The 15,614-nt window shown below is 32.3% G+C and overlaps 1 protein-coding gene across 2 annotated transcripts in view; it reads left to right on the top strand.

Moving 5' to 3' along the window:
• The window catches only part of EDIL3 (EGF like repeats and discoidin domains 3), a 634,428-nt gene that overhangs the window by 503,968 nt on the left and 114,846 nt on the right, over positions 1 to 15,614 (top strand). For both annotated transcript variants that reach the window (XM_051993052.1, XM_051993062.1), the window contains one exon: positions 461 to 645. In XM_051993052.1, coding sequence (XP_051849012.1) covers positions 461 to 645 — 185 coding nt within the window. The remainder of the gene's footprint in view (positions 1 to 460; positions 646 to 15,614) is intronic.

Genomic DNA, 15,614 nt, shown 5'->3' with positions numbered 1-15,614 from the left:
ACCTTGTATTGTAGGCACTTATAGTAGCAGTAGTTTGGTACTATGTCAATGAAAAATAACTATTTTCTAAGAAAATACCTCATTGTTAAGGAAATTATGGGGTCTGCTGAAAATCAGGAAACAGTCAAAGGACTAAGACTAATGAAAATGGAAACAGAATTTCAACTTTGTATCATTTTTGGGAAAAAAATACCATCACAGTAAAATACTTTGAATTGTCTATCTTGCTTTCAACCTTTTGAAAATATGTAGAATAAAATAGTCTCAATTGGCTATCTTGTTTTTCAATTTTACTCCATATGTACTCTTGATTAAAGCTTTTCTGTAAGAATATTGATACCCCTATTTTCAAAATGAGTGTCATTATATTTAGTCTTTTCTTGACTATTCAAAAAGACCATAGAAAACTTCCAGAGTTATAAATTATTTTTTCTCATGGATCTTTCTCATTTTCATTCAGGTTGTTCTGAGCCTCTGGGAATGAAATCAGGACATATACAAGACTATCAGATTACTGCATCCAGCATCTTCAGGACTCTCAACATGGATATGTTCACATGGGAACCCAGGAAAGCCCGGCTAGATAAACAGGGAAAAGTGAATGCCTGGACCTCAGGCCACAGTGACCAGTCACAATGGTTGCAGGTAATATTTTCAACATGTTTCCTGACATCTATTCATCCTTTTTCCAGACAGTCATGTTGGTTTGTTGAATGTCCAAGTTTATAATCAATAAACTAATAAAAATATGTTATTTTCCTCTTGTATCAACTAAAATTAATTTTGAAGTATAGCTTAATTGCATGGCAACATCCAAGTGTTGTTTTCAGTGATGTTTGTGGAGCATTACTAGTGCAGCATAGAGAAGCACCAAGCAGACACCTATTGGACCAGTACATTTGCATTTTTGAACACTCATATATTGTCACAAATTCTGTTTGATTATACATGGGAGTCCTGATATGAATCAAAACAGTACCAGAAATACAAAGGGAGACTAGATGGTAATGTGGAGAGAGTAACATATATGACTGTGTGTGTGTGTGTGTGTGTGTGTGTGTGTGTAGAAAGTACCACATACCAGTGTGTAGAAAGTACCACATACCACAGCATGTCCTTTCTTTGAGAATAGTTACTATATCTGGAGAATTGTTTTTCTATTTTTATTGCTTATTGATTTTTATTACACATCCATGAGAGCATTGAAATGATAATCATCCATGGAATTTTTGTTATTAATTATTAACAAGTAAAATATTTGTATTTGTATGGTGACCTGTACATGAAAGATTTATTGCTGTTCAAATAGAATTCAAGGTATTGATTGTGGTTTTTTGGGGGAGCATCTAGACTTGTGATTTCATTAGTATAGGAAAATTCTGAAGATTCACAACTGTTACATGACTTATAGGTTTACATAATTGTCTCAGGTATCAGATTAAGCAACTTTCCCAGGATTACATAGTTGTTACTATATGGGTGAAAAGTAAGACTTGAATTTGGTAACTTGAATACAAGGAAATGTTTTCTACCTCATATAACATGTTGATTTTTGTGTTTTGTCCTAAGCCTCTTATTTGCCGCTTCCCAATTGTCATTTAGAATCCTTGTCTATGAACTCTATATAAGCTAGCCAATAAAAATTATAAATTTCTAATTTCAAACATTTGGTCTTTCAAAAGAGAAATCAAATTTCCACATGGAGCTTCCAACTATGTTTATTTTGGATTTCCATGAAAGTCCCCCTTTTGTGTTTAATTTTTTTTGTCTCTTGATTTCTAGATAGGTGTGTGTGTGTGTGTGTGTGTGTTTGTGTGAAATGCATGCATATATTTAAGTATTCATATTTTTACTGATTCATATGATTTTCCTCAAAACAATTCTGCATATGAAATATTGTTTAAGTTATAGATGTTTGAAAAACCAACTCTTCCACATCCCAAAAATAACCAAGAACATTCAATAACCTGAAGACATAGTTAACTGTTGCCACTGCAAGAGGGTACCTTTGAAGAACATTATTCACAATATTCTTAAATTATGTATTAATAGCTAAAATTATCATCAGCTATCATTTTGTTAAATATGACTTTTTAATCCACCCTCAGTCATTTCCATTATCATGTTATTAAGTTCTATTTCTTTAATTAATGAATGCAAAGGTATCATTAAAAATAGATAGGCAAAAGGCATATAAAAACACATGCCAAGTACTCTGCTAAGCTTTGAGAAAACAAAAAGAAAAATCAAAAGAGTTCCTCTTTCAAGTAGCTCATCATGCTGCATAGTTGAAAGATTTTTTTAGCCAGTGAGAAAACACCTATGTGTCTAGAGGGTATCAAGATAGGAAAGAGGATAAGAACTAGAAGATTTAAGGAACCAATGGCACAAAACAAAATAAGGAAGAATAGTTCTCAATCTTTCTAGAAGAAAGGAATGCTATTGGTGTCTTCTATCTTATGCAAACCCTGTCAATTAGCAAAGAGCCTGCATGAGTTCTAAATGATCCTTGGTTTGGGAGAAGGGAGTGGAAAGGATGAGGTTAAATCTTATTTCCCAATGTTTTGGGATAGATTCCGGATAACCAGAATTTGAGAAGGGTAATGAAGGCAGATTTTTCTCTCAGTGAAAAGTATTTGTTTCCCCAAGAGTGTGGGTCTTGGCAAGCAAAACACAGAAGAAATCTTTGAGACAGGAGAAAATGATATTTTCCCCCCTTTGTATAAAAATGACATGGAGTTCTGAATATATTAAAATATTTTCCTTCAAAGATAATATGCTCACTACCACTACAAATTATAATATTTTTACCTTGTATTTCTTTTTAAGATTGAGTTGATCATACTTTTAAATAATACCAAAAAAAGAATGTATTTAATGAATTACTGTGACAAAGGTGAATTGAGAACCTGAATTTATTTCTCTGGTCATATATTTCTGTTATATTTTGAGCTACATACATCTATCCCCATCTGTAGTAGTAGTCCTTCAGAGAGAAAGCCATGCCCATCATTTTTTTTTCCTGAGGCAATTGGGGTTAAGTGCTTGCCCAGCATCACACAGCTAAGACCTGTTAAGTGTCTGAGATCAGATTTGAATTCAGGTCCTCCTGACTTCAGGGTTGGTGCTCTGTCCACTACACTACCTAGCTACCCCAACCATGCCCATCACTTCAATTCTAGTCAGTTTTTTTGAGGTTAAAACTCTTAGGAAATTTCATTTATAATCTTAATAAGATAAACTTCTAATGTGGGCAAATAAGTGATTTGATTTAATTTTTTTCTTATTTAAGTAGTTTTTGAGGATTAGAGATTAGAGAAGCAATTGTAAATTCTAAAATATGAAAGGGTGTTTCATGTGTGATGTAAAAAAAGAATTACTTTTCTAATGCACAATGCACATGCACAATGATGTCAACACCTTTATTCTTCTCATTGGTACTATCAGAATACAATAGGTTTTTTTGTTTGTTTTTTTTTCCCCCTTTAATTTACTTTCCCATGTACAGGCACAAGACACTGATCTCCACCAATAAAAAGAGAGTGTCATGCCAGTGGGCTTTGGAATGTGAATGGCACTGTTATTAATAGAATTATAAGCTGTTTCCTTCCTACAGACACATTTTCCCCCCTTTAAAAAAAAGCAATTTGAATAAACTTAATATAAGCAACTAAACCCACACAAAAATATACAAAAATAGACACAAAATACATATATGGAATAGATTAAATGAATAAATGCCTATACAAATTTAAGGAATGTTTCTTATTACTTCTAAAGAATTATGCTAAAAATAAAAATCTCACAACTAGGACAGACCATAGTTACACTAGGACAGAAATCATTCTTAATAAGTGTCATCATAATTCCTAATTCATTAATATATAACACTATATTTTCTCTGTTATGTTTCTGTGTTGTCTGTATGTGTCAATGTTGCCTATCTTGTTAGACTGTAAGTTCCATTAGATCAGAGATTTTATTTTTTTGTATTTGTGTCTCTGAAATATAGCACAGTGCATGGCACATAGTAGACATTTAACACTTGATTGAATGATTGATTGTATTGTAACTTCATCCTTATCCATAATTCTGTGTCTTAAGGAAAAGCTATATACAGTTTATCTTCTCTAAATTTGTAACTTACAGGTTTAAGAATAGATTTTTTAAATGGGGTACTAGACTTTAAATCTAAATTCCAATGAAAGGAGAAAAAATTGTATTGTCACCAGGAGAATGATCTTTTGGTTCTTTCCAAATGCCATCCCCTAAGTAAAGAAAATCTACTTAATATTTCAGACAAAATCTATTAGTGATATTAATAGTGTTGTTAAACTGCACATTGCAGTACCGACCTTTTCAAAATTGCATTTGATTCTGCAAAACTTCATCTCAATATTCATTTTATGGAAATGTTTATGGTGACAATTGGATTTGTCTTCAATTTAAATAAGGCAGTAGAAAAATAGGCTTATTTCTGATTTTTATGTGTATTTCAGCTATAAAATTCATAGCAACTTTAAAGGCATCAATTTCTCTTTGACTGTACTTTTATTCACCCTTCATGCAGAGCAAAACTAGAGAAAAGTTTTTCAAGAAATAAATGAAGTTCAGGACTCCAAGAAGCATTAACAAAAATTTGGATTCTCAGTTTGGGTCCCAGTATTTGATATTCAGCCATATTAATCCTAAATGAAATTATATACCTGTGGGTAAGCTATGCAAAAGTACAAGGTTTGATTATAAGTTGCTGAATTTTTTTTTTTTTTGGCTTGTGGAATCAATATAACCTCATCTCTAACATAACCAGTTTCATTCAATGATAAATGAAGCATTTTTTCAAACTCATGAGGATAAAAGTTAAAATTAGAAAGTTCTTGAATGTTATGAATAGCATGAGGCATTCTTTTTTTTTAATTTTTTAAATAGGTTTTAAATAGGGAAGTAGCCCCTGAGCTAGGTTTTAAGTACCTAATCTGAAACACGCTAGCATGTTAAGTGGCAAAGAAGGTACCAAACTGCTTTGTTAGTAGAGTTTCTATAACCAAATGTTCCTTATATCAATTAAACAATAAATCTAGTCCTTATCTCTTTAAACCTAAAAGGGATTCTTTAACTTTAGAGGTTAGGAACAAAACTCATATATTATTCTATATCACAAATAGTATTAGTTGACTAAAGAGTAAAAAGAATTGAGTAAAATAGTTTTGAAGGACAAAATATGTGTATATACATACATGCATACATATACACACATATACATATATACTTGCAGGAAAGGAAATGATTATAAAAAGACTAAATACATGAAAGGTATTTGAAATGATAATGGAGCACACAGTGAGTTTTTCATAAATTTTAGTGTTTAATAAAATCCAAATGTAACATGTTGCTATTGAAGGTTTCTTTGCTTTTTTGTTGACTATATTTTACAGATGGAAAAACTGAGATAGGAAAGATTAAGTTATTTTCCTCATACCATACAGCTACTAAACTATAAATAAAAACCTAATTTCCTAATGTTTAAGCTCAGAGAATCATTGTGAATCTATTGGATCACATTTCTAGACAGTTTTTTTTTTTGGTTTTTTTTTTTTTTAAGGAGGAATGGTTTTCCTGTTTCAGAATAATGTGTTTAAAATAGTGATTTCATATGCAAACAAGATATAATGGACTATTAAAGAGTTGCTTTCAAATACCTGGTTTTCTAATAATGAAATTTTTTTTTACATTCCCTTTTTGAATTAGACATGTATCATATTTATCTCATGAAAAGTGCCAGATATTTCACATTATTATTTTTTTAATTTTTTTGAAGTGTAAGGATGCCAATAAATGGGAATATTAGGCATATTCCCATAAAGCAAATTCTTCTTACCTGTTTTTTTTTTAATTATAACATTAGAATTGTATTCCTATGAGCAAAGTTCTCCAATTAATTGAGTGGAACAGGATGTCATGAAAAAGATTTTGATGGCTCCTGCTCTCCTCAGGATGTGTCAAGCAGTCCAACAAAATATTGTTCCTATTGAGAATTGTAGGTTTTACTTACTAATTCTCTTTTCTAGGGTATAATTTTTACATTCTTTCTTACAAAGTACCAGGCAAGAAGATTACTGGCTGATATCTTCCAGCTCTAAATCCAATATTTAATTATGTAACTTCATCTCACAAGTTATTCTTATTTTTCAGTTATTCCCCTGTTGCCCAGATTTTCTGAATGGATTCCTTACCTTCAGGTGCCCAGGTTGCTTGCTAAAATGCATCACCTTGTGTTGCCCTGTAGATTATATGAATTTCCTGAGCATTATTAGTGTCTGTTTTGCCTTTGAGTTATCACTTTAAATTTCTTTCCATAAGTGCACTCACCATTTCTCATCACATATTTTAATTATTTGCCCTCTACTGAACTCTAAACTTAGTATGCCCTACATTAGAATAGAATGTCTATTTGGCATCAGTCTACTTTTCCCCCTCTAAATTCTAATATTTGTTTTTCTGTCATTTCAGTCACATCCAATACTTTGTGGCAATGAAACTTAGCCAAGTTCCTTTCTTAGTAAAGAAATTAGAAGTGGTTTGTCATTTCCTATTTCAGATCATTTTTCAAATGAGCAAACTGAGGCAAATAGTGCTAAATGACTTGCCCAGTGTTGCACATCTAGAAAATGTCTGAGGCCAAATTTAAACTTGGGAGGATGAATCTTCCTGATTCCAATCCTGGTGTTCTATCTACCATACTATAAACTGCCCTAATGTTTCTATATCTCCCTAGTTTAGATTCCTCAACTGATGTTACCTTTATCAAGAAGTTTAAAGTCTTTTCTAATTCTGGATTACTTCAATACTTACTCGTTCTCTGACCATATTAGTTGCAATTCATAATACCTGGGCTCAGTTCTGTTTCCTATATCCTTAGTCTACTATTACTATTGAAATGTCAATGACAACTTTATTCCAGACATCCCTCTTCACCAACAGATCAACTTCAAAATATGGAAACATATCCCAGAGGACCATCTGTCCAATAATTTTGTTTTTACAAATTCATATTCTAGAGCTTTATTTTCATAAAGAATTCCAACTATTCCATATTATCTGCTACCTTCATTACTCTTCCAAAATTGCTTTTGGGAGAGCAATTGAATTTTGTTTTGTTTTTATTTCAGGAGTCCTCAAACTACACCCGTGGGCGAGATGTAGCAGCTGAGGATGATTATCCCTCTCACCCAGGGCTATGAAGTTTCTTTATTTAAAGGCCCCCTTTGTCCAGCCTTCCAACAGTCTGAGGGACAGTGAACTGGCCCCCTATTTAAAAAGTTTGAGGACCCCTGTAACATGTGAATGACTTCTTATCATTTACAAAGTATTTTCACATCCATCTTTTCATTTAATTCTTACAAAAATATAGTGAAGTATAGAAGAAATTTATTATCCTCATTTTAGTAATGAAGAGACTGAAGCTTAAGGTGTCACATGATTTGCCCATAGCTAGCAAGTATCTAATTTTTTGGCCTCAACATTCAAGAAATAAAGAAAATAGAAAATATCCCTCATTTTTATACTTGTTCCTGCCTCTCTCAGCCATGATAGTGATGAAATGTTAGAAAAGGAAGCTGAAAATGTTAAGAATTACATAGTTTTTAACCATTTTTTTCTTTAATTTGACTTCTAGTACTCTAAATGGGAGATCTTTCTCGAGATCATTGAGTAGAGTTATTATGCAGGGATATAGATCATTGTTAATATTTTTACATTAATTATGCTGAGAAAAAAAGAGGACATTATAAGCTAAAGGAAGAATGACTCTCAAAGGCAAATAAAAGGAATTATTACAGTTGATTTCATTATATATCTAAAGAAAACTCAGAACACAATGTCCTGAGACATCTGGTTTTCTTCTATTGCAATTCTCATAATACAGATTTATAAAAATAAAAGAAATCCTTGAAGTTTATGTACTTTCATTTGGAGAATATAAAGAGGAGAAATTTTATAAAGATCTTGGTAATATTCTCTAAATAAAATTAACAAACTCTTTGATACTCAATGTAAAGATGAGACTAGGTGAGGGTGGTGAAAAATATATTTTTAAAAAATCATAAATCAGAGACCAAAAACTTTTGCACCCCAAAGAAGTTGAACATTTCTGGATTATAAATGCTTCATTTGAGATAAGTTATAAAAGGCCCTAAATATGGCAAATACTATATATCATTACAAAAATAATGAAATTAATCATATTTTAACAGAAGAGGAAAGGTATGTTATTGATAATGCTAATGCCGAGTAATCATGTAGCTCTTGGAGATTTGCAAAGTGCTTTGCAAATATCTCATTTTATTGCTCTAACAGACCTGGGAGATGAGTGCTATTATTATCTTCATTTTACATAACAAAACTGAGGCAGAAAGATTAAGAGACTTTCTTCAGGAGATTACATCTTCTGTGCTCTCTCCATTGACCCATCTAGCTACTTGTTCAAATTACTAATTCCCAAAGGCATTCCTGTATTAGCTATCAGTTTTACAGTTAGACTTTTCACAGCCAAGATCAAAATTAGCAAAAATCCAGAAGAAATAAAAATTATAAATATATGACATTTGGTTGAAAAGCTTAATCGTGATACACTAAAATAAATTATTGATAATTTAAAAAATTATTATTAGTAGAAAGCATATAAATAGTAGACATAGTAATTTTGCAAATAAATGGAACTGTTGTAAATCAAATGCCATAAAAAGGAGACCAAAAGAGCCTTAAAAATAACTTTAGTTAACACCTGATGTGCTTGGAAAATGGAGAGAGTTGGTGGTCAAAGGTAATACTGATTTGAATATAAATGTTGACATTAGATACTTGCTAGCTATGGGCAAATGAGTGACTTTTGTTAAAAACTCTGTAACTCTTCAATATCCAAACAAAGGAATTATGCAGCAGTTATAAAATAATTATAGTTAAATGCACAAGATCAAAAGAGGGAATAGTTTCAAGAAAGGTAAAAACCTTATGAACTTCTATTAGAGAATTTAATATTTAGAGTACTTACATATCCCCTTCCTCCCCACCTCCCCATTCCTCAAACCTATGCTACCACTGTTACCTTAAACAAATTCATAATCTTGTGCATGAAGCCCCAGTCTTAGGATAGGGACTCCCAAAGATACAATGACTGTCCACCTAGTTAAAAAAGAGAGAGAATTTTCCTAGAACCTCATGGAACACTTCATCCAGACAAGAACAGCTGACTCCATAAAAAGCAAATAAGTCCTCCAGAAAATGCAACTCATCCTCATTCTTCTTCTCTGTGCCTCTGACAGGTAAATAGGTAAGCCCCCTGGTCACCACATCTGTTTTCAGGTTCATTGATGCTGTTCTTTCAACTTCTGAACTGAGCTCTTCTCAATAGAAAGATATAATTACTAAAAATAAGAACTGTTCTGGTCAGATGTCTCTCTCATGCTGGAACAAGTCTTAAGCCAGAGGGGGAAAATGGATAAAAAATAGAACAAAAGATAAAATAAAACATTGTGAGATTAAAGGGATCTTAGAAGTTAAAAATTTCAGGAGAACCTAAAGACTCAGAAGAAGCAAAGATAGATGAGCTGAACTGATACATCATGACACACATTATCTGATTCCAACAGAAAATATAAATTCATTTATAAAATCATATGAAAATGTTGAACAGTATTATCTCAAAAAGGAAAGCAATTAATGGAGAATAAAACCAAAAAGAAAGTTTAATAACAGTCTCAATTAAGCAAAGTTATTTAATAATGAAAATGGAAAGAATATCAAACCATAGAAAACTAGTCATTTGAAAAAATATGTATACTATTTTTCTTTCACTGTCAAGTGCAGTAGAAATTAAAACTTAATTTCTAACGTCACAGTCCCAGATATGCTTACAGAAGAAATAAAAATGACACTGAAGAGAACTAAAATGAGGGAAACTGGATTAAAGTAAGTCTATAAAGTACAAACTTCATGGAAATAGAATGTTGCTGAGCACATTAAACAATCAGTACACAAGTCATCTTATTAAATTATATATACAAAAGACCTAAGTGAGAAAAAAGGAACAATGGAAGAAAAGAAGAAAGAAAAAGAGAAAGAAAGAAGAAAAAGAAAGAAGGAAGGCAAGAAGGAAGGAAGGAAGGAAAGAAGGAAGGAAGGAAACAAATGATAATTGACATATAGGCCTCCCTTTTTACATATGTGTGTGTGTGTGTGTGTGTATAAACTTTATTATAGAAACTTTTTAGGAAAACCATCAGCAAATGAATACAATCTATAATTGAAAGCATTCTCAATTAGGGTATTATTGGATAATAGGTAGACTTTTGCAATAAATATGACAAAGTGGGAAAACATTTTGCTGGTATAGAAATGATCAGGTGAACTAGAAAAAATTAGATCCTTCTTTTTAATTTATTATTTGTATAAATGTTTATATGTGAATTATCTTGAAAATCCTAACAAATAGAGATAATCATATTCAATGACTTTGTGATAATAAAGAAATTAGGTATAAAATAGATAGACATACTTTGCCTATCTGTTCACTTCTGTGGTGGAATGGTTTCATTATAAATTGAGTTGAAGATGAATTTTCAACTTTCCCCATTTTTCCTATTTTGGAAAATATCATACTGGCTATATCAAGACCCAGAACACTGGCAATCTCTTGGAAGATATTCATAATAACTCAGAAAATTTAGCCTGACTATACAGATAGGAAAAATGCAGAATGTCTATTACTCAGATTACTCAAATTGATATGTTATTACAAAGAAAACATAGAATTTGCCCAACAGGAAAAAAAATAATACAGATAGAAATAGAAATGAAATCTTTTAGTTATAATTTATTTATTGACTTACTAATTTAGTGTGATTTGTTAAGACCCAATAATGTAGAAATCTCCCTCAAAAGTGAAATAGTTGCTCATCTCTGCCTTCTAACAATGGATTCATAGTGTTATGTTTGTCCACCATAGGGGTAGTTTTTGGACAGAATTCACTCTCAGCCCTGACCAGGATATATGCTCAAAGAATGGAAACAACAAGGGTTGAGTTGGAGCAAGCATACCTGTTACTGTTTGTTTGTTTGTTTGTTTGGATAATCTCTTCAAAAAACCATGATCAGTAACCAGAGCATAATGCTTAAATCATTTTTTTTTTTCCTTTGCCGAGGCAATTGGACTTAAGTGACTTTGCCCAGGATCACAGAGTTAGGAAGTGTTAAGTGTCTGAGACCAGATTTGAACTCAGGTCCTCCTGACTTCAGGACTGATGCTCTATCCACTGTGCCACCTAGCTGCCCCTAAACCACCCATATGCGCAGAGGCATATGGCCCGGAAGGCCAAAGTGTACAGAGGCAAATGGTGTGAGCATGGAGGCAACTAGATTGGAGAATAGATTGGGAAGGAAAAGGGGCACAATAAGTAAGATATAACTGTGGATCAGAGTTGGGAGTACTTGGACAGCATGGACCTGAAACAGATGGAATGCTCAAGGAACATTTGTGATATTATTTTAATAAGATTTTGACAGTTGGAAATAGACTAATTCTCATTCAGCTTAGCTCATTAATGTATCAACATCATCCTAAATTAACAGCACTCTTTTAAGGTCATTTCATTTATATAATGTGTTACTGATAGTGTTATGCATGTCTGCAGCTTTTCTGCAGTTTTCAGACTGAGGACAGCTCCCATTACATTAAGGCCTATATGGATTCCTCTTATTTGCACATAGTCTTAAGATGATCTTATTAATTTGTGAAAAACGTTGCCAAATACTTCTATGCCCTCCTAATTTATGAAATAGTTTGTAAGTAATTATGATACTCCCTGAATTTATGGGACAGTTTGTAAGTGATTGCTATGTTCCTCTTTTGCAATCATAATTCCTATTATTGTTACATTATACTTGCTGCTGTTCAATTACTTCAGATATGTCTAATTCTCTGTGACCCCATTTGGAATTTTATTGGCAAAGATATTTGAGTTTTTTGTCATTTTCTTCTCCAGTTCATTTTACATATGAGGATAACAGGGTGAAGTGATTTGCCCTAAGTCACACAACCAGTAAGAGTCTGGAGCCAGATTTTATTTTATTTATTTGTTTGTTTACAAAGAAAAAAAGTTTATTTATTTTGTAAAGCAATCAGGATAAAGTGATTTACCAGCACCACACAACTTGTAAGTGTCAAGGCTGGATTTGAATTCAGATCCTCCTGCCTCCAGGGCTGGTATTCTATCCATTGTACCACCTAAGTGCTTTATAAACTATTATACAAACTTAGAAGTTACTCAAAGATAGTGAGGGGAGGCTATAAACAACAAAGTACAAATCTGACATAATCTTGGATAAGCAATGCTTGTGGAAAATAAATTGGAACCAGAATTAAACAAACAAACAAACAACCAAAAAAAGTAGAGTAGACTAGATTGAACTCTAGAAATTTCAGAGCTATTTAATGATTCCAAACTCCTCTCAGAAACCAATATTTATATGTCTGATTCATAAAATACAACTGTCATTAAAGAATTGAAAATGAACATAACCCAAAAGAAATGGACTACAATATAAAAATAAGGAACTTTCAAAAAATAAATCTAATAAAATATGTTGTTAGGGCAAGATATGACTGGAAAAGAAGATGAGATGGTCATATAGCAAAAATGAGGAAGGCTTTCCAAGAATGCTGCAGATAACCTCAAGATAAGTAAGGAAGAGCTACATCACGTTGCAGAGCTTCCTGTGAAGAACTAATGGGAGAACACAGACCAGAGTCACATAAGATGGGCAAAAATGAAAAGGCTATGATCATCATAGCAAAGATTGTTAGAATTAGTGAAATTATAGACATATTTGAACATGTGGTAGAAGAGGAATGAAAACCAAGTGTCATTTGCTTTATATAGAATGGAGGATTCCTATGTGAGTATTTCTCATTTATGTGCTTTGTAATTTAAATGTACATGCATTTTACGTATATATGTGTGTAATATATGCACACATATATGAACATACATGCCTACATTCATACAATTAAACATGTTTAGGAAATGGCTTTTTCTTAAATATGGTGCATCAATCTTATAAAAATTACTAAGAAATGATGTTCACTTTATATTTATTTTGGAAAATATATAAATAATTTAATCAGTTTCTTCATTTGATATGAAAATGTCTATATGAAGCAAGCCCTTCCAACTGTATCGCATACAGTAATTTGGTTGAAAACATTGTTTCCTTTTTTGGTTCATTTAACTCCATGAAATCAGGAAGTATGTTGACTGTATTAGATAAGAATAGAAGAGTATAGAAGATTCATGTCAGTGGGCAAAACATACTGTAGTTAAGGTGTATCTAGGCACAAGTAAGTGTCAAGGGGGATATTGATTCAACTATGAAAAAATTGATTTCTGTGACATAAAATTGATATGTATTAGTTTATTCTAGGATCGTGAACATTTATTTGCTCTTCTGTAGACAGGAGATATCTCAACATAACAAGGAGCTATTATTTTTTCCATGTGATCATCCTTTCCAATAGAACAGATTGCCATGCAGTCGAGTCATAGCAGATGGTTTGATGAGTTGCTGTGGCCAAAAAATGTCACCACCTGCTGGCCCATCCTAGGATGATAAGTCTCTTCAGACTTCTCAAGGAAACAAACATGTCTGTCCATTACTCAGAGGGCTTCTTGATTGGCAGCACTTGCTTGAACTCTGTTACCATTGCTTTCAGAAATTTTGTGACACAACAAGGCATCAGAGCAGAGTTTTATGATACATCTTTTTAATTTATAGGATGAAGGGAACATATGATTTTTCTGTTCAAAACTGACTTTCTTTTGGCTTAAAAATAATATAGTGTCACATTTAGATATTTTACCTTGCTCCAAATGTTAATGCACTTTAATTTTGACTCCTCAGTATTCATGGTGACAGACTGTTTATTGTAAAGATCTCCCTCTTCATGCCAATAAGAGCAGTTTTTGCAACTGACATGCATTAAAGTTTAATGTAGAATCCATATTAGAATATTCACTGCTTTAAACCAAAATGCAACACTAAATATAAGCAATAGATGGATTGCAGTGTTTTCTACTGCTTAGCAATAATGCTCTGAGCTATGAAAGCACCATTATTTTACCAATATGTTCCTTGCACATTTTCCCATTTTAAAATTCTGGCTACAACTTCTTCCTTTTTGAATAATCTTAGAGCTGTTGTCCCCTGGAATATTAATGCCCAACAAATACTCAGCTTCTCTTCTACATTCCCAATGTCATGTAATTCAATTAGTCATAGAAGAGGGGGAATGTAGGTGTGATCCACTCAAAAAGTATCAATAATCTACTCTTTAATAAGTTTAACTGTTATATAAGGAAAAATATGGAAAGGGATGGAGGGATATATAAGTGCTGTGAATAGAGTTCAGTCCTGGAGCCAGGAGGACTCAGTTTCAAATCAGTTCAGATGTTTTAGTCATGTCCAACTCTGCGAATCTGTTTGGGTATTTCTTGGCAAATATGCTGGAGTAGTTTGCCAATTCCTTCTGCAGCTCATTTTACAGATGAGAAAACTGAGACAAACAGTGTTAAGTGATCCTCCCAAGGATCACACACCGAAGAAATATCAAGGACAGATTTGAATTTAGGAAGAGGAGTCTTCCTAACTCCATTTCTGGCACTCTATGCACTATGCCACCTAGGTGCACATGTGTGTATACATGCATACATAAACATGCATATACACACATATTTGTGGATATGTGAACATGTGTGTATATGTATATATACATGTATGTATAGAAATATATTTTATGTATAGTTGAGTATTCATATATGTTCATGTATAAATACATATCTTTATATGTGTATGCATGCATATATACATACTATGTATATGTACTCATATATGTGTGTCTATGCATACATATGTGTATATATGAGTGTGCATGAATTTTATGTGTGTGTATATATATATATATATATAAAATCACTGTAGGGATTTTTCAATTATTTCATATGCATTGTGTTTTGTCCTATAAAGCAAAAAATTTTAAAAAGCTAATATATACAATATTTTAGAATAACCTGCTTTAAAACTGGATCTATTGTCACACTAGAACTATTTATCATTACTGCAATTATTTATCTAATCTGGAGGATAGGGATAGAAATAGGCAGCATAGTATACTGCAAGATTTGGATAAATTACTGGAGCTAAAATACATAATCACCATATGATCCCAAGCAAGCTACTGAATCTCCCCATGCTCTAGGCAACTCTCTAAAATTATAAATTTCAGAAACCTTAATGTCCAACACTGTTAGAAATATCTAACTTGCCTGAAAGTCCTTGTGCCAATTAAATTCTAGGTCTAAGCTCTATCCCCTACCTTTTTTGTAATGCCTTACCTAACCAGTACCAGTAAAACCACAAATGACAGAAAAGATTTTGTAAAAGCTAATAAAAAGTATGGTTGAAAAGAGCATGATTATTTTCTACTAAAAACTTTTGAATTTCTTTTTTTTTTCTCCTTTCCCTCTCAATTCTTACTATCTCCCAGAGAGTATCAGCTATGGTTT

Source organism: Antechinus flavipes, chromosome 1 (genome assembly GCF_016432865.1).
Source record: "Antechinus flavipes isolate AdamAnt ecotype Samford, QLD, Australia chromosome 1, AdamAnt_v2, whole genome shotgun sequence".
Lineage (NCBI taxonomy): Eukaryota > Metazoa > Chordata > Mammalia > Dasyuromorphia > Dasyuridae > Antechinus > Antechinus flavipes.
This window is presented reverse-complemented; position numbering and strand designations above follow the sequence as displayed.